Source organism: Schistosoma haematobium, chromosome ZW (genome assembly GCF_000699445.3).
Source record: "Schistosoma haematobium chromosome ZW, whole genome shotgun sequence".
Taxonomy (NCBI): Eukaryota; Metazoa; Platyhelminthes; class Trematoda; order Strigeidida; family Schistosomatidae; genus Schistosoma; species Schistosoma haematobium.
The window spans coordinates 37634063-37658976 of NC_067195.1; the positions used below are offsets into that span (position 1 = coordinate 37634063).

Genomic DNA, 24914 nt, shown 5'->3' on the forward strand with positions numbered 1-24914 from the left:
GCATGTTGGTCATACAAGAATGAAACTTCCTGAAACCATACTGTTGAAGTGAAGATAAGTTTAAGGATAATAAATAGTCGTGTATAGCGTCGCACATCACCGACTCCACAATTTTTGGAGGTATAGAGAGAAGAGCCACCGGTCGGTAGCTTGAAGGTTCGCTGCGTCGACCTCCTTTGAAAATTGGTGTGATGTGAGCCAGCCTCCAAATTTCCGGTAGTTTGCCTCGGCTTAGCAAGTGTGAGAACATCACGCTAAGCGGTGCTGCCAGGAGTGAAGCTGCCTCCCTCAGTATAGCAGGATGAACTATATCCGGGCCAGGAGAAGTGTCTTTTTTACGTGCTGTAGTTTCTGGACACAACAAGTCAGAGCTCAGGTTTACTTTGGAAAGTCCTGTGAAGCTTTCATCAATATAGTTGATGTGGGCCGATTGAAATGTCCGAGAGTATAGTCTAGCCGAAAGGTTAGCGGCGTCGCCGTCGTTATTAATCAGGCCATTAGGACCTAGCAGTTGGGAAACTCCAGTTTCGGACTGTCGAAGAGAGGCTGCATAACGGAATAAGCTTTTCGGATTGGAGATAAATTTATCGATAAGCTTTATCTGTTACTGAAGCCTGTCTTCTCTTACTGCCTTTGTGCATATGTTCCTCATATTTTTGTATTGCCAGTTCGTTTGTATTCTGCCCAACAGTGACTTTTGCGCTTAGTAGGCGAAGAGTGCGGCTCTTGATGATTGTAGGTTGCTTGTAGCTTTTGTGGACCATTTGAGGAACTGTTTGCTTTGTAGCAAGTGCAGTAAGAAGTCCCAATGAACATCGACATCATGTTGAGGGTGAACATACCAATCCACCTGTTGTAGATGTTCCTGTAAAGTTGGCACATTCTACCGTTCGAAATTCCATTGCCTGTTGTTGTTGTTGTGATATCTTAGCTCAGTTTTGCTGATAGAACCGAAGGCTATGACAGCGTGATCGCCTTCCCCCAGGGGAGCCAGGATTGAGAGGTAGTCAACCAGTAATTCTTCGTTTGTAAATGCCCAGTCTCATCGCGACGGTGTCTGACTGTTTCCACAATGCGTTGCCGACTCCACATTTTCGAATAATCCCAAATCCCCAATGAGGTTGAAGAACGGAGCTTCAGTTGATTTTTCACCTCCAATATACGTATATTCTGCGAAATTGACTCTAGGGAGATTTAATTCTGTATGCTTTACTGAGTTTATCCCCTCTAATTCCCTATATTACATGTGTTCAAAATTCTTATTTCGAGGTCACACGTTAACTGTCAAGAGGAACTGCTGCTCAGTTTTAGTTGATGATTGACTGCTGAAGTGGAGAAAACTAGGGCCACCCAGTGGTCAATGGACCAGATATGAACAAAAATAATCGTTAATGAAATACACTTATTTAAAAACTCAGATATAAGCGTGTGAGATTCTCAAGCGCCATAATGAGGTGGGTAAACAGCTAAAATACATCTATTGTACTTTGATGAGGAAGACTCAATACTTCTAACAATTTCATCTAGCGCCTTGGTATAGAATGAGATCAACAAACCACCACAATATATATTTCTAGATTCAGGTATAATCAATAGGATACAATGAGGTTTATAATAAGTGTTTATAGATAGAGCAAATGCTCAGTAAATTAATAAAATAAGGATTAATAAACAGTAGCATAAGATGAAGTATGGGTTTCCAAACAAAAGGAGCTATCAGGAACAAAGTTTTAGGTGAAAAAAATAGAATCTAATACTTTGAAGGAAATGAGTGAAGATTCGAGAGAAAATGGTTAGACAAAGAAAGATACGATAAAAAGACGGGACTAACATTGTTATGGTTAACAATGGTTCTTATGGACGCTTTCTGAGTGTTTCTGAATATCTACTCGAGTAGTCGCTAGTTGCACTAGGTTTCATGTAGACCGGATACAGTTTATTTCTGGGGCCCAGGGTGAAAAATATCATTAGTAGCTGAGCTGCATTTTGTGGAAATGAATAGAAAACTCAAGAGGCACGATCATTCAGTTGTTATGAAAAGGAGCACAACGCATAAAAAAGGGAAACGGATAAAGAGCGTGTTGTTGGCACTGCTTAGTGTAGAATGTGAACTAGAGGCTACAGGAAGTTGAACAATTTGTGGTTGTTGAAGTGACCAAGGGTTGTCAACAGGTTGCTTTTTCACAAGGTTAGATGTTGTGTGGCACATCGTTAAGTATAGCTTAATTTAGATAGGCTGTACAGAGCATGTAGGAAACTTTGAATCGGTCCATAAAGCAGTTCATAGAAGATTTGAACTGGGTTGTAGTCGAACATGATTAAATATTAACTAATGACATATTCCGAAGGTTAGGGTAGAGCGTAACAAAAGACGTTACGAAGGATTAACTCAGTACGCAGCAAAATATATGTACCCAAGATTTTGTGTAACAGAAGAAAGAAACCATGCTTTGGCCAAACGTAAAGCTATCGAGGGTGTCATCAACAAATACAATGAACGATAGGAGTCCTATGACTAACCCCTGGAAGACACAGTCGCATTCTGTGGGTCCTATTTTCACTATCTGTGATCGGTCCTTTAAGGAGGGTGGGATCTAGTTATGAATTTACCCGTTACCTCGATTGCCTTTAATTCACACAAAAGAAATGAGTGTCGTACTGTACCAAACGTTTTAGTGAATTCGAAGCACTAAGTGACGACTAGTTTCCTAATATCCTCATTGTTTATTACATAACCAACGTATCCCAGATGACAGTTTACGCGCTACCTTTCAGAAATGAATCCATGCTATGACTATATGAAAAGTTGGTGATAAACTAAATGGTTACCAATTGCCTCAACAATTTTCTTCATAATTCTAGACGAAGCATAAGTGTCGTTAATCGAGTAACAGTTATCTAGGTCGTCTAGAGCCCTATTTGCAGTGTTGGATAATGTATGTATTTTTCACTGCCAAAGGAAAATGCTCCACCAGAAAGACTAATTAAGTATTGTATCAAGCAAGACAGGAAAGTCTGAGCTGTAATATCTTTCCAGTTAACCGGTATTCAATTAACAGCTTTGAGCAGTAAACCTGACTTCTTTCAAATTATACCTTGTTGTCAGTGGTACGGCACTGGGTAAAAATAATCTAAGAGATGACGGTGGACCCCAACCAAAGTCGAAGGCCTTTTTAAACAATCCTGGAAGATTTGAAGGTTTAGTTTCGCTACTTTTAAGTAGAATTAAAACTGCGGACCATGGATAATAATCAACAAATAGCAGTACTGTTGAAGGAAACACTGGAGAGTCTTTTGAAATATTTGTTCTCTCATAGAATTGGAAGCTGAGTTTTCTAAGCCATATGATCGAGTCATTTCAAAGTCCAACGAACAAACTCGTCAAGTAGAATAGTTACCGACTCCTCTGTCGAAAGATCACACTAGAGTACACTGAACAATCCAATATGCTCTGACTATTGTTAGTTTGGGTGCCATCAACATAATCCGCCACACCATAAAACAACTTAAGGAAATAGCATCACCTCTGAGGTAATTATATTTTTCAGTGCTTCTGAGTGCATGATAGCTAACAACTTACTTTCAGTAAACATATCCTTTCGTCAACTGAGATCACGAGCGATAGACTTTATTCTCTGTGCTATCTTCGTGGGTTTCTGTCGCTTCGTATCCCAATACATCCCATAGACAACAGTAATTAAGCGCTTAGTTGACTGATCATACACACTACACACAATATTACATCTATAGACCCTTTTCTCATCATTAACATGGCTTCTCGCGGTTATAAACAATTCCCTCTCAAAACAACACCCTCGCAAATGAATTTAGTCTTAGTTCAAGACTTCCATTTGTATTCACATCAGCTCTTATGTCGCAAATCTAGGGGACAGGGACTCCTAAACGACCGACCGCAAAAGATTCAGATTTAGTTAATGATGTGAACTGGAGTCCATGGTGAAATCAGATCCTAAAAAAGATGATTATCACTTCAATTTTTCGTATAGTGGCAGTAATTTGGCCTTATTCTCCCACTTAGTTAGTTTACCATACAACAACTTCAGCAGAACATAAGAACATTTAATCCAACAACGTTTTTTATTAAGCTCACTGATGTTATCTCGGCTAATACCAGTTTACTTATACTTCAACCGTACAAAGTGCAAAAGAGCTATAGCTAACTTCGAGATATTTTAGATAGGATTCAGTAACTGAGATTAATATTGAAAACTTGGAGCATACAAGCCTGATCATTCCGACGTAGATAATAGGTATTCATATAATCGATCTCAGAAATATGTAAGAATTTACTAATGAAAGTCATGTTAATGATTATTTTGCAATGGATACTAAATTTAATGACCAGTGATGGATAGTCATTCTGAGTTTTAATCCAGTTCATTATGCGATCCGTTCCACCCAAATTTTAGGGCGTGTCTTTAATCAGGAAGCTTAAATTGACGCATATGGTCAAAATCAGCTGACGACAATCTCTTGTTCAATCAGATAGACATAAAGTTTGATTATTCTCATTCATAGGTCACGATTTATGTTGCTCAAATGATTGACCCATCGATAGAGTCCTCTGCGTTTAGCATGAGAGGGCATGCAGGGTAGAGTACGTGAAAAAAGCCGGAGAGGAGGACAAGAAGAAAAGTGAATTGACAGCCAAAAGGTGGACATGATGTATTTTCTTTTAATAAAGGACTTAACTGACAACAGATAAAATAACACAAGCATGAAATTGAAATAATCTGAAAGTCAAAACTAGGAGTTGGTGCATTACTTTTTGAACCCGTTGAAGTAACAAATCATTTTTAAAATAGGCCCTTTAGCTCCTTTGCTGTGCATGCAGTTATACCGTCAGTCAACGATTTCCGAATTTCAGTGAAGCAAAAATACAATAACCAGCAGAGTTGTTAATAACCAACTTACTTGAATTCGTTCTACGTGGTCTAAAGTTCGTAACAACTTATCGACCAACCAGACTGCATTATTAACATAGTTTGAACGAGGTTCAATACACGATATGTTATCTTAACACTTTTCGTTACATTAAACATTGTTAACGTTGATCGGATGACCTATTCAGTATACAGTTAACCGGAGAACCATTTACCTATCTATATTCGATTATTTTGATGCTTGATTATAATTCCTTGAAAAAGCTTGGACCAGATTGCCGGACGAAACGTTGGATTTACCTCAAATATATTCGCCGAGATTTGACAAATACATTCTTTCACTTCAAGAGAAACACTTCTGACTCACGCCAACCTCATTGAAAAATACCGATTCCATCAGAACATATTTTTATCTGCTAAAACTAAAAACGTCTGCATCGATATCACAGATAAAAATCTATGTTTTCAATAACGTCAAGTTTATACTAAAGGCGTTACTGAACAACTCATGGACTACCTTGACAGGAGCCCTGGAGAGAAACCTAATAAAGGAAAGCTTGATGTTACGTTCTTTCGTATAGTAAAAGGTCAACATGATAATGAAAACTGTTTTATTATGTCCAAACAACGTGCCTTTACTTGATTTAGGATTCATCATCAACCTCCCATGATTTCATTCTTCCAACCCTTCTCATTTGCTCTATTCTGTATCACAGTCCTACACTTTTGTTGTTAGTTCCATAATTTATCTGAATACAATACAACAGCATAGCTACTAAAACAAATGTTAAATCCTAAATACATAAGTGTGCGGGTTTGCATGAGAGTTAAAACATTCCTCCAATATGCACGTTCTAGGACAACGGCATTTTTTCTTCGTTATTACTAAGTTTTCATTATAATGCATCGTTGTTTTGTACATCATACTCAATCTTTAATTCAGGTAAAGGTAGTGCTGAGGCTAACTTGCAGTTATGCGTCTCCCATTGTATTATTTCTCATTTTGATAGTCACTGGAAGATGCAGATTTTGTTTCACTTGATATTTGATTATGGAGGCTGTCATGTTGGTCCACAGACTTTCAACTGGACTTGCTAAAACTAATTGAAATGAATGGGTTTTTTCTGAAACGAAGTGCATTTCTAGTTCGTCCACTAAGTTTGATAAGCAGTTAGTCCTTGCGATACTCAGCTCTTTGGTTAGTTTGACTATTCAGTTTTGAATGGATTAAATTGATCTTTCCAGTAACGTAGATACATTTCCTCTGATCGGCAGAAATATAGTCCTTCTCTGACAAGTAATTAGCTAAGTATTTCCTAGCATTTTTGTAATTATTTTTTTATAGTTCCATTCTATCCAATTCCAGAAGTACTGATCGACTTTTCTAAAACTGCCCAGGTGTGCTGTATATTTTGCAATCATAGTTATTTGTAAAAAATCAGTAACAGGTCTTTTTAGTTACTGATTTTCGGCCATATGCATCGCTATTCTTTACCAGAGAGGAAATAAGGTCGCATAGATTACGGTTTAGGAAGCTGAGTGTTTCTGTACACTATGATCTATACCTCCTTTCAAGTGATAGATTTAGAAATTTCATAAGCATATAAGACTGCTAGATATAGACTGAAATCTGCTTCTGGCTCTCAGTCTATATATCAAGCTTCATGAAGTCATAAAGGTCTCGTAACACTCGGAACTAAAGAGTTTCAGAGGAGAGCGGTTCAGGTGTTACCTTAGGTTTACCACTTTCATCACTGATCACCATTTCCGTCCTCTTGGTTCCGGTAGAATAGAACAAGAATTATATCTCCTTTAAATTAAGGACATTACTACCCAGGTGAATATTCTACGGAACAATAAGTTTGTTTTTTCTATTCAGTGATATTCGAAGTTTCAGTCTCAGTCGTCTGCATTTATAATCGTGCCTAGCTTTGTCGCCGTTCAGTGATCTTGACCGAGCCATTACTCTTTTTGGTAGCAGTATTATCGTTGCTAAAACTTTTATCAAGTAACATTTTCAAAAGACGAAGCATATATAGGTTTCATGAACATTCAGGGATTGAAAACACTCATGCTCGTAACATAATTGAGGACCGGAAGTCAGGAAGGAAGCCTAAGGACATATTTGGAAGATAGTTGGTGTGCCAAAAACTGTGTGAGGATTTATTTGCAGCTACAAATGTCCATTGTAAGCAAATAAATACACCCATAACTTGCGTCTTTGGTAGCAGTATTTCATGCTATCAATATAGTGACATAAATATCCGTTGTGTGGTGGTAGTGAATTTACAGCGCTTCGATCAACTCCTAATGATAGCAATTCTTATATATGCCAACGGGATCTATATAAAAGTAGGACACCATTATTCTAATGGCCCAAAACAGCAAGTACTGAGAGCATGTGACGATGTAAACCTAAGATAAATCAGATTATTCATTTATTAGACACTTCAAAAGATATAACAAAGGGTATGAACTCAAAACTGACATCTCTTGTGCTAATGTCACTAAATTTCAATGTTGAAGTACGTGAAGCAAAAATCTTGAAAAACTAGTTGGTTTCTCGTATTTCTTTCTAAAGAATCACCAAACTATGTGTTGTATGTTTACCAAAAAACAAAAATATATGGAATTATGCAGAAAACATAGCTCATCCATGCCAGTTTTCTTTGGGGCCAGCTAAAATTCGCCTTCTTCGGCCTTTATTGATAATTTATTTATAATTGTCAAAGACGAGCACGCATCAGCTCAATTCAGACCTAACGCCTGGAAATCAAATATACGAGGTATGGTACATTCAGCATCGTCAGTGGATTGGACAATAGAGCCAGAGTCCTCAAATGAAACGGCTCGGGACGTCCTTCAATATTTATACTTAAAAGTTACCGCACCCTACATCTTTTGGACCACACCAATGGGGCCGAGAAACTCCCCACCATGGTTCAGTAGGGAAGTTCGCATACTTCTCCGTAAGAGAAGAAAATTGTAGGATAGATTTCGGTTACTGGGGACTGATGAAACTAAATCCCAGTATAGAAAAGTCCGGAATACTTGTGCCTCGACCCTCCGTAAGTCTAGAAAGTTGTACGAAGAAAAGATTGTTAAGGAATCCATAGAATGTCCTAAACGCTTGTATTCTTATATAAACCAAAGGACAAAGAGCAGAGGAAATATTCCTGCTCTCTGGGGAGACAGTGCTGCCGCGTCACTAGTGGAGGACGACTTTGGTAAGGCTCAAGTGTTCTCAAACTACTTTAGCAATGTATACACCATAGAGGCACCCTTCCCATCGGCGCATACAAATCCTCCACACATACACTGGATAGCGTGACCATTAAAGAACTCGATGTCTTTGGTCTACTAACTAAGCTTGACATAGGTAAATCCACGTGGCCCGATGAATTGCATCCTAGGCTACCGAAGGAATTATCTAACTTCGTTGCGAACCCTTTAAGTATATGCTTTAACCTATCCGTAACGCAGGATCGTTTACCCAAAGACTGAAAAAACGCCATAGTAAGTCCTGTCTCCAAAACAGGTACGAAACACAAACCTGAGAATTACCGCCCCGTTAGCCTAACTAATGTGGCTGTTAAAATCATAGAAAAGATTATTCGGAAGGAGTTGTTTAAGTATCTCGATAAAAACCGGATTCTTTCGGAGAAGCAGCACGGTTTCAGAATAGGTTACTCTTGTCTCACTAACTTATTAGTGGCTCGTGAAAGCTGGTGCGCTCTTAAGGACCAAAAGTTACCTGTAGACGTAGTCTTCATTGATTTCAGCAAAGCTTTTGACAAGGTTCCGCACAACCGGCTGTTATATAAGTTAATAAATGTCGGGATTGGAGGCAATATATTTGTGTGGATAAAAGACTTCTTAGTTGGGCGTCAACAAAGAGTTCGGGTGAACTCAAAGTTACCTAGCTGGGGAATTGTGCTTAGTGGAGTGCCCCAGGGTACAGTTTTGGGGCCAATGCTATTCCTCTTGTATGTTAATAACCTTCCTCGTCCCCTATCATCATTGGTCTTGCTATATGCTGACGATGTCAAGATATGGAGAACGATACGATGTGAGGGTGATAGCTTAGAACTCCAGAATGACCTGGAGAATTCATCTGGATGGTCTCAAACCTGGCAGTTGCCAATAAATACTTCCAAATGTATTGTGATGCATATCGGTCATCAAGATACAGGTACATGCACGATGAACAACACAGAGCTACTTGTTGTCCAGATACACAATGACTTAGGAGTCATCGTTAGCCAAGACTTAAAGACTACTGCACACTGCCGTGCAATAGCCGCCAAATGTTTCAGAACGTTATGGTCAATACGTGGGGCCTTTAGTCATGTCAGCGCTAAAACATTTTTGGCTTTGAATACAGTGTTCGTGCGTCCTAAACTTAAGCACTGCATACAAGCGGCTAGCTCCTGCTTAGAAAAAGACATTGAGGTTTTGGTGAAGGTTCAGAGAACAGCAACTAAGCTGATTCCCGGAATAGCAAACCTACCGTATGATGCTCGACTGGCCAAACTGAACCTTTTCCCGTTGTCATATCGAGGAACTAGAGGAGACTTAAGTACAGTTTTCAAAATGCTTACTGATGAATTTTCACGTGATATGCTCTCACTCTTCTAGTCTTCCAAAACAGAGAACTTACGAGTTTCCAAGCCCGAAACAAATTACTTGTCAGCTGACTATCGACTTTCCCATAGAATCATTAACGAGTGAGATTCATTACCCCAACACTTGGTTGAAGCTCCACTCGTCAACTCTTTCAAAAGAAAGTCGGATCAACTAAGAGACCATCATTGCCAGGACTAACAGGCCATCAATCCTCCTGTCCTTTTCAAACTGAAACTGAGATCATCAGATGGATGGCTCATGGAGAACGTAGAGCCATTATGACATAGGAAGCGCCACAAAGCAGTAAAAGGAGGGCCTTTATTTCAAGGATATAATTTAAACTTTTCGGATGTTTATGCTTATTCAATTGACAATGAACATATCGTTGACAATTGAGGCTTATTTTGTTTAGCTGCATGAGCTGGCAGTGGGCCGACTGAGATCATAGGATATGGTTTCGGAAATCCACAGAAGGGTATGTTCATCTTCTTCCTACCTTCATTTTAAAACTATCATTGCAGTCTTTATTTCACAGAATTGCTGATTCAATTACAGGGTTTGTTCCATCGTCGATTTTACCGGCAATTAATGTAAGTATCGGGTTTCCCATTACCACTATCCAGGTTTCTCCTGCGAAATCGGTTGACCCACTTAAAGGAGATTTGAGAGCTAACCTCAAAAGGACCAATGATGTTCTTGATCATTGTAGTGAACCAGGACCCAAGGATAAAGCATGGGGCTATAAGGAACACAGCTTGAGATATACGAATGTTGACCTTGATGCCACAGATAAATCAGAAAGTGAATGCAGCCTCCACTCCTTTTCTACGAGTGGAGTTTCATCGTTAATGCCTAAGTCGTGGGTATTGGGATGCAAAAACGGCCAAAGTAGATCTACGGCTCAACGTATGGAATTGTGCTCAGATAGCTATACGAACACAGTAGTGTGCAACCCATTAAAAACAACCTGTTGTAAACAATCGCCTTCGTGCCAGACCTCCCGGAGTGACTTCAAAACATATCCTTATCCCTTACCAAAACGCCAGCGCTTGTCCACAACGCCGAACCTTAGTCCTTCATCTACTTGGCGTTCTCGTTTAGGAACTACATACGGGGGAGCTGCCAGTTGTCGTAATGCTCGGGAGTTGTTCGAAGTAAGTTTACTTGTAGTTACAGTTGAATTATTGTCGTTAAACTATAGTACGTTGGAAGAGTGGGTGACCTGTAGTGTTCCCTACGATTAACGATATGACTACGACTTTAGCATTCATAGAGATCATCTCGTGTCTATGTGTAGCACTGTCAGTTGTTGCACACGTGCTGGGTTATATGTTGATTACGACTGATTGAATAACGTCTGGTTTGGTGTGTGGTTTCATGTGCATAAACCAAGCCCAGCGTCTTGTTCTCGATTCCGTGCCAGGCGCGTGTTCTACAAGTTCTAATATTCTTATATGGTTTATGACATCGAATCATGTTAATCTTGATAATATATGAGGACATAATTAGTCATACCGACATATTGTCGTCGGTGCTTCACTACAATATTAGTTTACCAGGTATTCTAAGCCAGAAGTCCGGTTACGTGGGTAGCTACCACTAAATCATATTTCATTCTATTATTGATAAGTGACACGTCCATTTTAACGCCGATGACGCTCATCGAAACCAATCTTTCATAATTACTAGTATTGCGAATTACTAATAAAACGAAACGTTTCTATGACCGTTTTCAATTAACCGGTTATCTGCAAAAATCAACTCTAGTTTAAATTCTATTGCTTTGCCTCCAATTGGATCCTAACCTTATGGTCGGGTTCGTGTTACTGCATATACATGGAACTATTTTTTTAAATTTTAGTTCACTACGCCGTTGAAATTTGACCTATATTCAGATCGAAATTCTCAACTTGGAAGTGCCCCAAGCGCTAATTTGAGTTCTACTGCTCGGAGAATTCTCGAGACGTTAGAAAATCTTTCGGCTCCACTCACTTCAGGTTATTTACAGTCTTCTGTACAAAGACATGTGAAACAGGTATGTATTTCTTTAAGTCCAGTTTCGTCTGAATTTGTAGTTTATTTACATATGTTTAGATTTAGTTTATCAGTACTTTGAGTGCGGTTGAAGATATCTACTCCCATTAACACAATAATATTCCACATAGTTCGGAAACTAAACTGCAAAACTTTCTCTTGGTTTCTCAAGTCACAAAATCTAGTGTTTAGGTATTAAACTTTCTTCCTCATCATTTCTAAGGATTGTGATACATAGGTTTTTGATCCTGCTTACGTGAGCTCTATGTTTGATCGGTCTTCGTAAGCGCACAATTACAACATTCTGATTAAAAAACGGAAGTAAGCGCGAATCATCATACGTAGGCGAAAAGCTAATTATTTTTAATTTGTTCCTGTAATATATCCTTATATGCAATCTTTCCTCTATATATTACGCCATTGAGTTAATTGCTTCTGTGAATTTGGTGTCCATCTTGCTGTGCTAATAAGGTGTGGAAACTTGGACCGATGCACATATGTGCCTGGTCCTATGTTGTAGCTAGCTGACTGACATTCTCTGAACAGGATTAGTGGCCATAACTTTCTTCAGCTGTCTGGGGGCATCGATGCTTGATCATGAGCAAAAGATATACATTTTTTCAAATACCTCATTTTTACTGCTTAACAAGTACTGAAATATTTAGGTACAATTTCTTAAGTATATTGAGTTACTAAAGTTTAAGTTTTCAAATCATTCATTGTTATAATTTTCTGTCTTATAAGGTCAAGGCTCGTGTGAAATCTCATCGGTTTCCACCGTTCTTAAAAAGTTATGAAAAAGTCTATTCTCTTTGTAAAGATTGCAAGTCGCATTCATTTTGTGAAAACGGAGTTCAAAATCATATACAGCCTCATGTTTCATCGAAGCCAACAGTATTTCCTGAGAGATTGCAAAAACAGAGACATGTCACTGTCGAATGTTCAATCTCAGAGACTTGTAAATCAGGAGACAAATTACTACCTGTATACACATTCGCAGATCCAATTCACAACTTTTCTCTGCATGATCGCAAAGCCGCTGTGTCACCTATAGCTCACCATGAATATCTTTTCAGCTGTCCAAGTCGTTCGTGTTCTAAATGCTCGGCAGGTCTAATTGGTTCGGAATCTAACATACAACAAATCACTACTGAAAGTAATTCCGTCAAATCAAAAAGTAAGTATATCTTGATACTATCAAGTATAAGATCTTTTATTGATTTTACTGTCTAACCCTGTTATTGTACTATAACTGCATAACTTAATTATTAACAGGTTAGGCATATGCCAGGTTAATCATTTCTAGTCGCCGACGTTATCTGGTTTCACAAGTAACATCTGGAACATTGTTTTGCCGTTCAAGTTTCTATGCACTTTCTCATCCATATCTGCTGGTCAGCCTTTTCTAGACAGTGGTAGTAGAATAAAGCTACAAATCGGTGATAGCTTACATTGGTCATCGATTACTCGTGATTTGTGACAACATGCTATTGAGTACTACTTTGAATCTAGTCTGCATACTCCGGAGTGTTTACAGACGACTAGTTGGAAGAACTATCCAAAGTCCAAAACGATTTCATGTTCAGAAAGTAGTTTCACACTACCATTAAATATTCTGGGAGTTTACGAAGAAAAAAGGTGGAGTTCCCGTGAAAGTGCATTAAGTAACGTGACTTTAGAGGTAGAATATTCTTGGATTACTAGTATTCGATCATATTTATTTCTCCCGTCCATAGCTTTTATCTTAACGTGGTGGTCGGGCTTGCTGAAATCTGAGGACTGGAAGTAATTTCGTCTGATTGGTCTCGACCGCTATTAATCCGGTGTTCATCTTGTTGTGCTGATGCGGTATGGCAACCTGGACCGATGCACATATGTGCCTGGTCCTACGTTGTAGCTGACTGATGGATTAGCCCATGCGATTTTTAAGAATGCTGGTGCAGTTTGACAGTTAGATTAGCTGAAATCTTAGCTAAAATCTAGGGAATGCACGTTATTCCATCTGGTTAGTCTCGATGGCTAGTCGTCTCACTTTATAAAAAAGACAAGATTCCTCTTTTGACAGTCATAGGAATCAGTAATGTGTCAACCGTAGTTATGTTCTTTGAGCGCGATGGACGTCCTACTTACTGTCTTCTTGCGGAGGGGATGTTGCTTACGAAATCAAGAGAATGTCCGGCGCTTTAACTGGGTGGATATGGAGGATCAATCTAGGGGGAGTTGAGAAACCCTAATTCCAAACTAATGGTGTATATGGGCTCCAGGATCCTGATGAAACAAATGGCGTATGAACCTATTGTTGGTCATCAGCCACTATGGGACTGCATCTCCTGACGTTGCTCTACTACCTTGTAGGTCAGGCCTTTAGGTCGAAGGCTCCAGGTGTGGCCTCTTAAGAAAACCACCTGCTTTTGTTTGAGCACCTTGGCAGTATGACAGCCCCCACACAAATCAAGTGACTTGTGTGGCGGATATATATTCGGTGCCCCTTTGTACCAATATTTGTGTTCAAATAAATAAATACATAAAAGAAGAGTGTTCGACTCGGTCCTGAGGTTCTGTCCCAGTGTTTGTCATTAAAAGGCGTGGCGAAGCAAACTCTGTGCATGCTCTCTATTCAAACATTACTGGTTGAGTTAGCTTATGGCGAAGTGTCATCGGAATTAGTTACTTGGAATAGTGTTCGTCGGGATTGTCCACTTTTCCAATTTTTATTTAACTTTGTCATAGACCTGCTTTCAGAAATAACGTCTCATCGTCTGACTTTTCAGGTATTGATCTTGTACCAGGATGTTACCTTGTTAACTTGGAATAGCTAAATGATTTAGTTTTATTCGGTGAAAACGTTGACAAAATGCAGTCTTCTAACAACCTTTAGCAACAATACTAGCATGTTTGAGATGAGTTTCTCTCGCTTTTAATGTAAAATGTTGTGCCAGTCTCTGAATTAATCATAAGGAGTAAAGTAGTTGAGCGCGTCGACAGCTTCACTTGGGATTTTTATCAGTGCTGATGTCCTTGTATCTGATGAAATTTCGGCACGGATTAAAAAAGTTTGATCGGCTTTTGTTAACTTTCGTAACTTGTGGTGTAGGCGAGATATCCGTCTTCCAATCAAAGGGCGAGTTTACTGCGCAGCATTTCGCTTCGTCCTACTTAATGGATGTGAAACATGACCATTAAAAGTGGGGGATATACGTAGGTTACTTATATTAGCTCATAGGTGTTTACGAAATATTGCTGGTGTGTTTTGGGACCACAGTAAGCAATGCCCAGGTTAGGAATAGAACACTAGTTAGAAATGAGAAATCGATCGATGAAGTAGTAAATCTTCATCGACTGAGGTGGTCGGGGTGCTATGTATGCTCAATCACCGCCTACCTCGATAGATGGTTTTCTGGTGTAGGAGTATGCTGGAATAAAGGTAGTGGTGGCCGAACCAAAACGTGGCATCAGTTTACGAAGACGTTGGTAGTTGGACTGAATTATGATGGTAGGTGCCAGCTTCTTAGTTGAAGTCTTAGCGGTTATACTGACCAATGGTTTGAGACGACAGGTGACATGGCTTGGAATCGGTCACAATAACGCGAACGCGCTCACTTTATTTTCATACCTTACATACTACTTTTTTCATTCATTTTTAAGTTTTTGTATCCCACGAATCCATGTTTTTGGGAATTCGCATATTCATATGTATCTTACTGACCATTAAAACCACAAGCAGTAAAGTTACTGAAAGCTACTTGTGTTTTGAATTGACTCCTGTACGTCTACACTGAATGCAACAATTAATGATGAGTTCGCTTTACGTTAGCAAAGGTAATGTCCATCTTGCCGGCACAGTACTTATTTTCTTATTTAGTCTTCCTAAATTTTGATACTGTAGAGCGCCATCTTCGAAGAACGTCGGATGCCAATGCTTTGAACATAATCTGTAGTAAACTTGACACCTGGAAGTTGCTGCATAGATTACGTAGCCACTTGCTGAGAATGTTGACGACTGACACTTCATCCCACGATGTTTGAACACTCTCAAACCTTTCGGAACGATAAAAAATTCTCTAACCGTAAGTTCATCGTCGGAAAATGTGTAGTAGGTCACCTGAGCTTGATTTTAGAAAGTTGATTCTTTGCTGTCCCCAGTTTCGTTGTAGGAAACTTGGAAAATTTTTGTCTGTAAGCCGCAAGCAACATAACACCGTTTTCATTTCATGAAAATAACCGATGCTTATCTACATTTCGATGCACCCAAAGCTAGACCCAACTCTGGCTTGGTTTGTTATTTGATTGGAACGGCAACTGCTTCAGGATCCTAAGGGAACAAATGGCGTATGAACCTATTGTTGTTCACCGGCTACTATGGAACTGCATCTCATGATGTTGCTGCACTGCTTTATGGATTAGATTCTTAGGTCAAGGGCTCGGGGAGTAGCCTACTTGGAAAACCACCTGCTTAGGTTTTGGCACCCGGGAAGTATCGCAGCCCTCACACAAATTAAATGACGAAGTGTGGCGTATATGTATTCGATGCTTTCTTGTACTTATGTGTGCGTGTTTAAATAAATAAATAAGCAGAACGGTATTCGTCCTCTCAAAATCCCAGAGTCTATGTACACCATCTGTTAAGAATCAAAATTCTCTTCCCTCGAATAGACCCTGTCAACCAACCCTCTGTAAGTGCTGAACATCTACTTCTCATCCTCTCACTTTCGTAAATGATTCTTTAGTTGCGTGAAGATAGGGAGTAGGATTTATTTGAAAGAGATTAAAAACACTTAACCATATGTGAGGGTGTAAAGAGGGAAAGCGAGCTCATCGTTGATATTAGAGCATTCGTGGACCCTGTGATATCTAACATTGATCAGTCTATGCGAATTTCTCCATACCCAATCCCTAATCAAGACATGAAAACCATAAGCTAACTCATTTTTTCAATACGACTGAAAAACAATATATACATCAATTACTAAACCATAACCCCATATATAGGAAATTGAATCTGTACATAATTATTACAGGTACATAAGGAAATGAAATTCATGAACGGTAAGAAAACATTAACATAGATGCATATCTATAATCAGGATAATACATTTGTACCGTAGACCAAGTGTTCATTGTGTATACAATAAATATCCACCAAAAATATTTCTCACAGTCCCCTTCTAGATTTAAACTTTTCTGCTCATGTATAACAGCCCTTAGAATGCGGATCCTGTGCCAAGTACATCTGAATTTTCCATTTGTTAACTAGTTCGTCGACAATCGCGAAAATGCTACTAGAGTATATTAGTGTATAAACTCCCTAATCTGTACCAATTATTTTTTGACTGTAGTTCCGTCCCAATCTTTACAGCTGAATAAAATTTTATGGCAGAACTTTGCTATAGCGATGTTCTTGTGAAACCAGTAAACTTTCGCAAAAATTAATTTGACGTGGATACGATGGTATGCGTTGATAGTATTACAACTAGACGCTTTATTTTCATATTTTCATTAGTTTTCACTCAAATGAATCATCGACAATTTATAGTACTAGATAACAAACTTCAGTTAAAATCTTATAATAAATATTTTTGTTATGTCCCAGTGGGTAGAAAAATTGTATTTTTGACATTTCGTGACTTGATGTAAGCCACTTCAGAGTAAATAAATAACCGGGTTAAGTTGACACAAGTTTAAGTAGTATAAAGGGAACAATGGAGAATATTTTTAGTACGATGAAGATCATAAAAAGTCTGAATATGTTATTGTCAAGTTATTCTTGGTCAAGGTGAATTTTTATAACATGTCACCGTATTAATTTGTGCCTCAGAACGTGGGTATGGTATAAAAAATATACATTTGTAACATGAAGTAGGGTTAAGTTCGAGTTTCTGTCTGTGTATAGATTATATGGGAAATAAATAAGATCAAATGTGATTGTTTGGATAAACGGTCCAAGTTAGATGAATATTCAGGGCAGTGGGATCTAGCGTTATGTGAAACGCTTCGGCTACTCGCCTCTTCGTAATCGGAAAAGCCTTTTTGAATTATTTTAATATTTTTGATTTCAATTTTGGTGATTATTGAAAATAGTATGTACTGCTATTGCTAATGCAAACTGTAAATTTTCCCATTACAGGATTTATTAATAGGTCTTTTTGTATTGCGCAAATATCACATAAATCTGATAACCTTCGTCTTCTTATTGCGTTATCGAAATTTAGCAAAGAGACTAATTGTTTTAAACTTTTGTGTAAATTCCGTGCACCTTAGAATTAGTCGAGATCTAACGGGAAGACTCCAACTCATCGCAATTGACACAACCTAATCTGTAAATAGATAGAATCGTTCATAACGGCGTCGACACGTCCACTTTTGATCTTGACTTTTAATGTTTCTTCGTATATGCCTTTATACCCTATCTTTTCAAATCCTATTCTTAATGCTTCGTATTTTTAATTACTATTGGTTCTACATTATTCCGATCTTTTGGTTGTACATCTCGTTAATTCCGTCTTATCGTGCTAATGTGGTATGTTAGCCTAGCTCAACTCACATCTGTCTCAGGCTCTATGTATATGATGATTGACTGACACAGTTCAATTTCCTGCTCCGGTTTGGGCACCCGGGCAGTATCACAGCCCACACACAAATCAAGTGACTTGTGTGGCGCATATGTATTCGGTGCCCCTTTTGTACAGTTCAATTTACCACCATTTCAGAACGATGAGATGAAATTATCAAAACAAATGCTAGATCATTTTGAGTAATAACAGCATCAAAACTATTAGGAAGCACCGAATATGGGCAGTATGATTTTTAAAAAAATGAATTTTTGGGACAAAAATGTATGTTCTTCAAAACTGAAGAACTAAACGAAGGCAGTAAATGCATTGGCACCTTTGAAAACGGTTATAGGTCATGCCACTTTTATCGTCTGAAGTCGCTTGTTGCAGTTAAGTTGTAGAACTGTATGATAAATGTAGAGGTGTGTTTTGCATATGCTTTTCGTTTTCATGAGTTTTCATTTTTTACTAAACTTCATACTTTCATTAATAAAGCGCTACTATTTGGTAAACCAGAAATGCAAAGCCATATATAATTTAGTGGGATTATATTAACTTATCTGGATTTTATTGACTTCAGAAACTGATTTTATTAGATTAAAACAGTCATTGTCGATTATGGATATGCGTTAATTACTAGTTAAGATTTTAGATATATGAACCATTAAATAACTTTTAAGGATTGTAATAGTAACAACTCAAAAAGAAAAAATGTGAATAAGATTTCTTATTTTTAGTGGTCCTAATTAACACTCGTTAAGCATTCACCGAGTTACTCTATACCGATTACCCAATTGAGATATCTGAGCGTAAATGTTCCCCCTTGCTTTTGCGACTCGCCGCCAAGGTTGAATAGAAAGTACCGTCTGATTTTCAGTCAACATAAACAGGAGTCGGTACCATAAGTGTTACAGCCAAATAGCTCGGTAATTATCATAACTTTAACACTAAGTACTGTGAATAATATTATTACTACAAAATAGTTCACTTTTTTCTCAGTCACAGAAAATAATACATGGCGTTGTGAAACTTGTTTGTTGGAGAATTCAGAGACAAGGGTTGCATGTCAAGGCTGTTCCCTTCCAAAATCAAACCCTCTGCATGCAAAGGATTTATATTATGTATCGTCTGCCCCAACGTCTGTACATACAGTGGAAACATCAGTATCAAGCTTATTAGCAGTCAACAATGAGGCTCCGCAATGGGAGTGTCCTACATGCATGGTATTCAATGAACAAAATGCGACCAATTGTATATGCTGTCAAACTTTAAGGCCTACAAATATCTCGACAAGTGTGTGGGATTGCCCCACTTGTTTGGTACAAAATAACGAGAAATCGGATAAATGCTGCTGTTGCTCTACAGGAAAACCAAATAGTCACATAACTACAAATAACCCGAGCTTATCTAAATTAACTGGTCAACCGTCTGGTCATTTTGAGTTCGGGTTTGGTGTTCGAGGTCCTGCTAATTCGGTAAAGTTAGAAGCTTTTCTTTCGAATGATGTTCGTAATTCGGAGCAAGATCGTAAAGCCCATCCCAATAAGGAAATGAAGTCTTTTGATACACTCAGTAAATCACCTCGAGGAAAACAATCAGAACCATCTATTTGTGGTGGTTCTATTTTGCAGACAAATCATACACCTCAACTCAAGTTGTCATCTCAGTTTGGTATTATTAACAGCAACAATGACTTCAAAGGTATTGAACCGAGTAGTACTACTAGTGTACGTTCGTCCTTGGAGCAAACTCAGTTACTGAATAGCATCGGTTTTAGATTCACATCCACAACCACTAATAATCTTGTTTCAGCCAACCCTATAAATTCAAGTGTTCAGGAAAATAATGCATTATTATGCACATCCAATCCAAGCAGTTCGGCAGCAGTAAACGTATATACGCGTACTTCTCCTTTGACTTTCCCCAATCACTGGGAAACAGGTGTATTTAGTTTCGATCCAGCTTTTAGAATGAGTGGCGACACAATTTCATTCACAACTTCGTCTCAACCTTCAAATTTCATAAATTCAAACGAAGGGTAAGTTAAAAATTTACCAGGTAACTCAAGTAAGGAATATTGTGTTCTGAATAATTTACTTACCTCGGTATCAATATTTTGTGCGACCTAAATATATACATCAGTAACAGTGAATAATGTGCATATAGTCGCTACTTCGTATTGTCAATTAGAACACCTCTAATCCAATTTCCTTTTCGGGTACCTCCAGAAGAACCCTTCCACAGTGTGGGCAACCGGGAAATGATAACCGCCCTCATACCTCTAACAGACCACTGTATTCATAATCAACCTCCATCTTCAACTCTCATTATTCCTCCTACATCAACTTTCAACTCTAATCTACCTCCCTTACTTCCTCCTCAAATGTCACCATATCCAACGATTCTAGTACTCAAAACACTGTCCCAGGTCTACTGAAACCTCGCTCCACACTACACATTGGAGCCTTCAACGTACGAACCCTATGTCAAATCGGTCAGCAGGCTTCCTTGGCTAAAACCCTAGAATCTCTTACCATTGATGTATGCTGTGTCTCCGAAACACGCACACAGGATTCCAGTGTGGTCATTCACTTGACCTCACCTCGGCAAAACGGAGAGCCAACGAGTCACACCCTCCGTGTATCTGGTGGCCCGATGGCCAGTTCTCGTGGACTGGCAGGTATAGGCATAGCACTAAGCATGAGGGCCGAACAAGCACTGCTAGAGTGGATCCCCGTTAACAGTCGTCTATGTGCTGTTCGGCTAAACGGCTACGTAAGAACTCGGAAGGATAGGGACACACGTCGTTGCCTTTTCATCGTTTCTGCCTACGCTCCCACCGACTGCAGCTCAGATGAAGTGGAAGGTGAATTTTACAGAAAGCTGTCCGAACTTCTTCAGAAAGCTAAACGCTCAGACATAATACTTGTTGGGGGTGACTTTAATGCTCAGATAGGTAGTTTAAACCAAACAGAAAGGCATTTAGGTGGATATTTTAGTATTCCGACACAGCGAACAGATAATGGTGATCGTCTACTGCAACTATGCTCAGACAATCGTTTATTTTTAGCAAACACAAAAGGAGAGACATCGTCTAACATGGCGACCCCCTACACCAAACCAACGATGGACTCAAATACACCATATAGCCATCAGTTATCACAGGAGATGCTCGATAGAAGACTACCGCTCGTTCTGGAGTACATGTTTAGACTCTGATCATGCTCTAATACGAGCACGCATTTGCTTGCACCCCACTGGACGCGGAAAAGCCACACTAAGAAGATCCATTAGAGAAAGCCAAATACATATTCCAGAAACAACTGAAGTCACACTTTGGCAATTTCGAAAAGGAGACTGATCCGGATGTTGCTTGGAAAAGTATACAAACAGCTGTCGAAACAGCAGCAACATCCATTAGCGATTTGAACCAAAGGTTTACGAAAACCCAGTGGATTTTTGCGACGTGTGTTGGACTTTCGTAAACTTGTCCCATTCAGCTCTGAGCACGATGAACAAAACGAATCAGATCTAAGTTAAACGGAAGCCTACGGGTCGTCGTAAGCAGTGGTGAGCAACGGAACTAAGATATAGAGAAGGCAGTGTCTGTAGGCAACACCAGACGGCTTTTCAGACTAATAAACTGGGATTAAGTAGTCATGTGCAAGTGAGACAATCTCTGAAAAAGACGACACTTATTTGCTCTCAGTCTAGACGTTTAGAATGAGCGGTGGAACACTTTAAGGAGCATTTCAGTTACTCTACAGCTACCCAAAATTTCTAAACAGTCCGAATGACCCCCTGACTGTAATTGGAGGTAAATAAAGCTAGAGCTGACCTTAAACGAGAGATAGCAACTGGTTCACATGACTCCAGAGGTCCAGTTTTAGCGGTCATATTGATTAATATTTTAGCTAGAATCTTGAAACCGCACGTAATCCCATCTGATAGCGAGTGAACGCGTCGACAACTTTACTTATTTTGAAAGTCTGATCAACTCTAATCTGTTGTTGTATAACAAAATCTCTGTACGCATCCAGCATACTCGTTTGGCTTTAGCTAATTTACGTCACTTATGACAAAGACGAGATATCCGTCTATCAATTAACGGACGAGTATACTGCACAGCAGTTGGTTCTGCTCTACTTTACGGCCTCGAAATGTGGCCATTAAGAGTAGAAGATACTCGTCAGCTACTAGTATTTGATCACAAATGTGGTATCGCTTCTTAGTGCAAATTTTTTAACGCATGAATAATGTTTTGGTGAATTCAGATTTCGAACGAACTCCGTTAATTTCGAAAAAATATATATATATATATATATATATATATATATATATATATATATATATATATATATAACTCCGGAAGATCAAAAACTCATCAACTGACGACTGGTTCACAAGGATTCGAAACTGAAATGTCCAACTGTCCTAAGAACCTACATATACAAACCATAAGCACTTTAGTTAAAAATACCATCAGTGAGCGTTGTTTTCAGCTATGCAATTCAATGCATAATGTTGTAAAAGTGAAGTGAGTGATTTCATTCAAAACATCGTTTATCTTGAAAGGCTTATCAGCTCATGGGCTCAAAATCTAAAGAATATTGACTCAGAATAAGGTAGCACGCTAGAGTTTCATCATCCTGCATCACAGTTAAAATCGTCACAATTTTTGCGTTTAGTAAATGTTAATTTGTTCAACGTGTCTTCGAATCAGCGTTCATCTATTTGATATATATCCACTGATGCTTATATTTAAATTTATGCTATACTTTTAAACCCATTGATTCATTCCACGACGTATCTTGTCACCACATGTCACTTTCATAATCGTTACAAGTAAAAAATCATTTTCGTTCCGCTTATAAACCGAAGCAAACCGAGTTGATGCTAGCACATTTGAACCAGATATAATGTTACAAATTTAATGCAGTGATATATTATTTAATTTACACTTGATTATGTCATTCAAAATTTCTAAAGCTTATTAATTTGAATTCTTATCCTTCGTAAATTAGCGCTCAAGAAAACAAAGAAATCCGTAAAAAAGCTCATGCAGTACGCCGCTTACGCCGATGAGATAACCAGAACATGGTCAATTAAGAATGAAACCGAGCATAACATCCTATCACTTGTTTGTAAATATAGACCTAATAATGCTCACTATTTGTAAAGACATTAATATCATTACAAACTATTATAAAATCATGTATTTGTTATGTGGTAAACGTCAAACTGTTCCGTTCAAATGGGAAATGCCCATAATCTTACTCTAGAATAATTCCGTCCCTCTGATAAAAAAAAGTATAACCAAAAAAAACTAAGGTTTACAAACTAATCACCACCTCCTGAATGTATCATAAAATCTTAAAAAGCAAGGTAATGATCAACGGAAAGCTTCTCACAAAAGTTTGACTAGGATATGATTATTTGCCGCCTACCACAGGATCGATTCACCAGAACACTGAAATGTACGTTTGGAAGTGGTGTCAGTGTTCGCTCAATACAGTGTGTTTTAATAAACCGTGAGAATTCGGAGATTAACTTCTCTTATCTGTTGTTTGGATCAGAATTGTCATCGGAAAATTAATTACGATAATTCACTGGTGTGAACAGATCGGAAAGGAAAGACAAATGGTTGGAGGAGCTGTTGTTATTAAATTAAATTATCAAGTAGAATGGAAAGAATATGTGTAAGCACGAAAATAATTAGATAATAAATTAGGAGCGATATACTGGATGAGTGATTCGAGAATCAGTCTGAATCGTCTTCCAAGACATGTTGCATGGAGGAGACATCAAGTGACAATCACTTATCTAGAGGTGTTGGTCAGTGAAGTGTCAGACCACATCTAGTCACTGTGTCTGGTGTTGTAGTGGATTGACACTATTCTCAATATATTCTATGGTTGGTTCCGAGCTGTGGTTGATGGAGACAGGTTTCCTGTGGGTATTGACAGCATCTGACTAATTCGGTCTGTCGATTGTGGCTAGCTGATTACTGCTAAGTGACGATGTAGTGTGTGGAATTGCAAGGTGGAAAGCGATTATATTTCTCATTCTCTCCGTTGTACCAATCGGTTGGTAGTATTCTCACTTATATTTGTAGACATCCAAGTTTCCTCGATTCAACCAACCTCCTTATTCATGCTAATGACAGTTGGATGAGAAAGTTGCAAAGTGTGTAGTGCTTCGGTTTGACTGATCACATTTTACCAAATTATAACAAGGGATAATCGATGTGACTATATATTTAATAGCACAAAACCAGGAGAAAGTGTATTGGAGTTAAGACAAATAGTAGAATAAATAGGTTCACAATTCAAGATTTAGACAGGATTATGGCTAGTAGGTGATCAAATGAACTGACTTGATTGGATTATTCTCACGTTGTGAACAAGTGTTCTCCTCAGAACTGTAGTGTTGATTTTATTGACCAAGTTTGTGAAATGCGTCACCAAGTAGATTACATGATGTAGTATAATTTGACCAGTTGATTACACCAATTCAGTGTTTATTCATTCACAGGACGTCTATCAAATGAACAATCTTGTTGAGGAGCATCTGAGATGTTGCTTGATGAGAACTTGTTGTGATTGAAGAAAAGCGAAATGCTTTAAGTAGAACGAAGTGAGAATAAGTCGCATCCGGTGACGTGCCAAATCTCCTCCCCACTAATTTACAGATAAGTGATAATCGATTAGACAACAAGTGTATGTATGCATAGTGCAAGCACCGGTTGATTACCAGTATACACACGTATGACTGTGAGGAACCGATAGTTACTGAAATA

At 38.6% G+C, this 24914-nt stretch overlaps 1 protein-coding gene across 2 annotated transcripts; it reads left to right on the forward strand.

Annotated features, from left to right (window-relative positions):
* The first annotated feature begins 9931 nt into the window (after positions 1-9931).
* MS3_00003472 (uncharacterized protein) lies at positions 9932-23464 on the forward strand. 2 transcript variants are annotated; one of them, XM_051211282.1, is made up of 7 exons: positions 9932-10005; positions 10052-10120; positions 10154-10684; positions 11392-11565; positions 12309-12741; positions 19115-20153; positions 23140-23464. In XM_051211282.1, the coding sequence occupies exons 1-7, from the start codon at positions 9982-9984 to the stop codon at positions 23198-23200; spliced, it is 2331 nt and encodes a 776-aa protein (XP_051071321.1). In that variant the 5' UTR covers positions 9932-9981; the 3' UTR covers positions 23201-23464. The 2 variants fall into 2 exon arrangements, with proteins under 2 accessions (XP_051071321.1, XP_051071320.1); XM_051211281.1 differs by having other exon boundaries at positions 10052-10684; positions 11392-23464.
* Positions 23465-24914: the final 1450 nt, after the last annotated feature.

Excerpts from the sequence above, each read along its gene's own strand:
- MS3_00003472 (XM_051211282.1), top strand. The coding sequence starts at position 9,982 with ATGGTTTCGGAAATCCACAGAAGG. Across the intron at positions 10,006-10,051 it reads TTTCGGAAATCCACAGAAGG|TCTTTATTTCACAGAATTGC; the intron begins GTATGTTCATCT and ends CTATCATTGCAG. Across the intron at positions 11,566-12,308 it reads TACAAAGACATGTGAAACAG|GTCAAGGCTCGTGTGAAATC; the intron begins GTATGTATTTCT and ends CTGTCTTATAAG.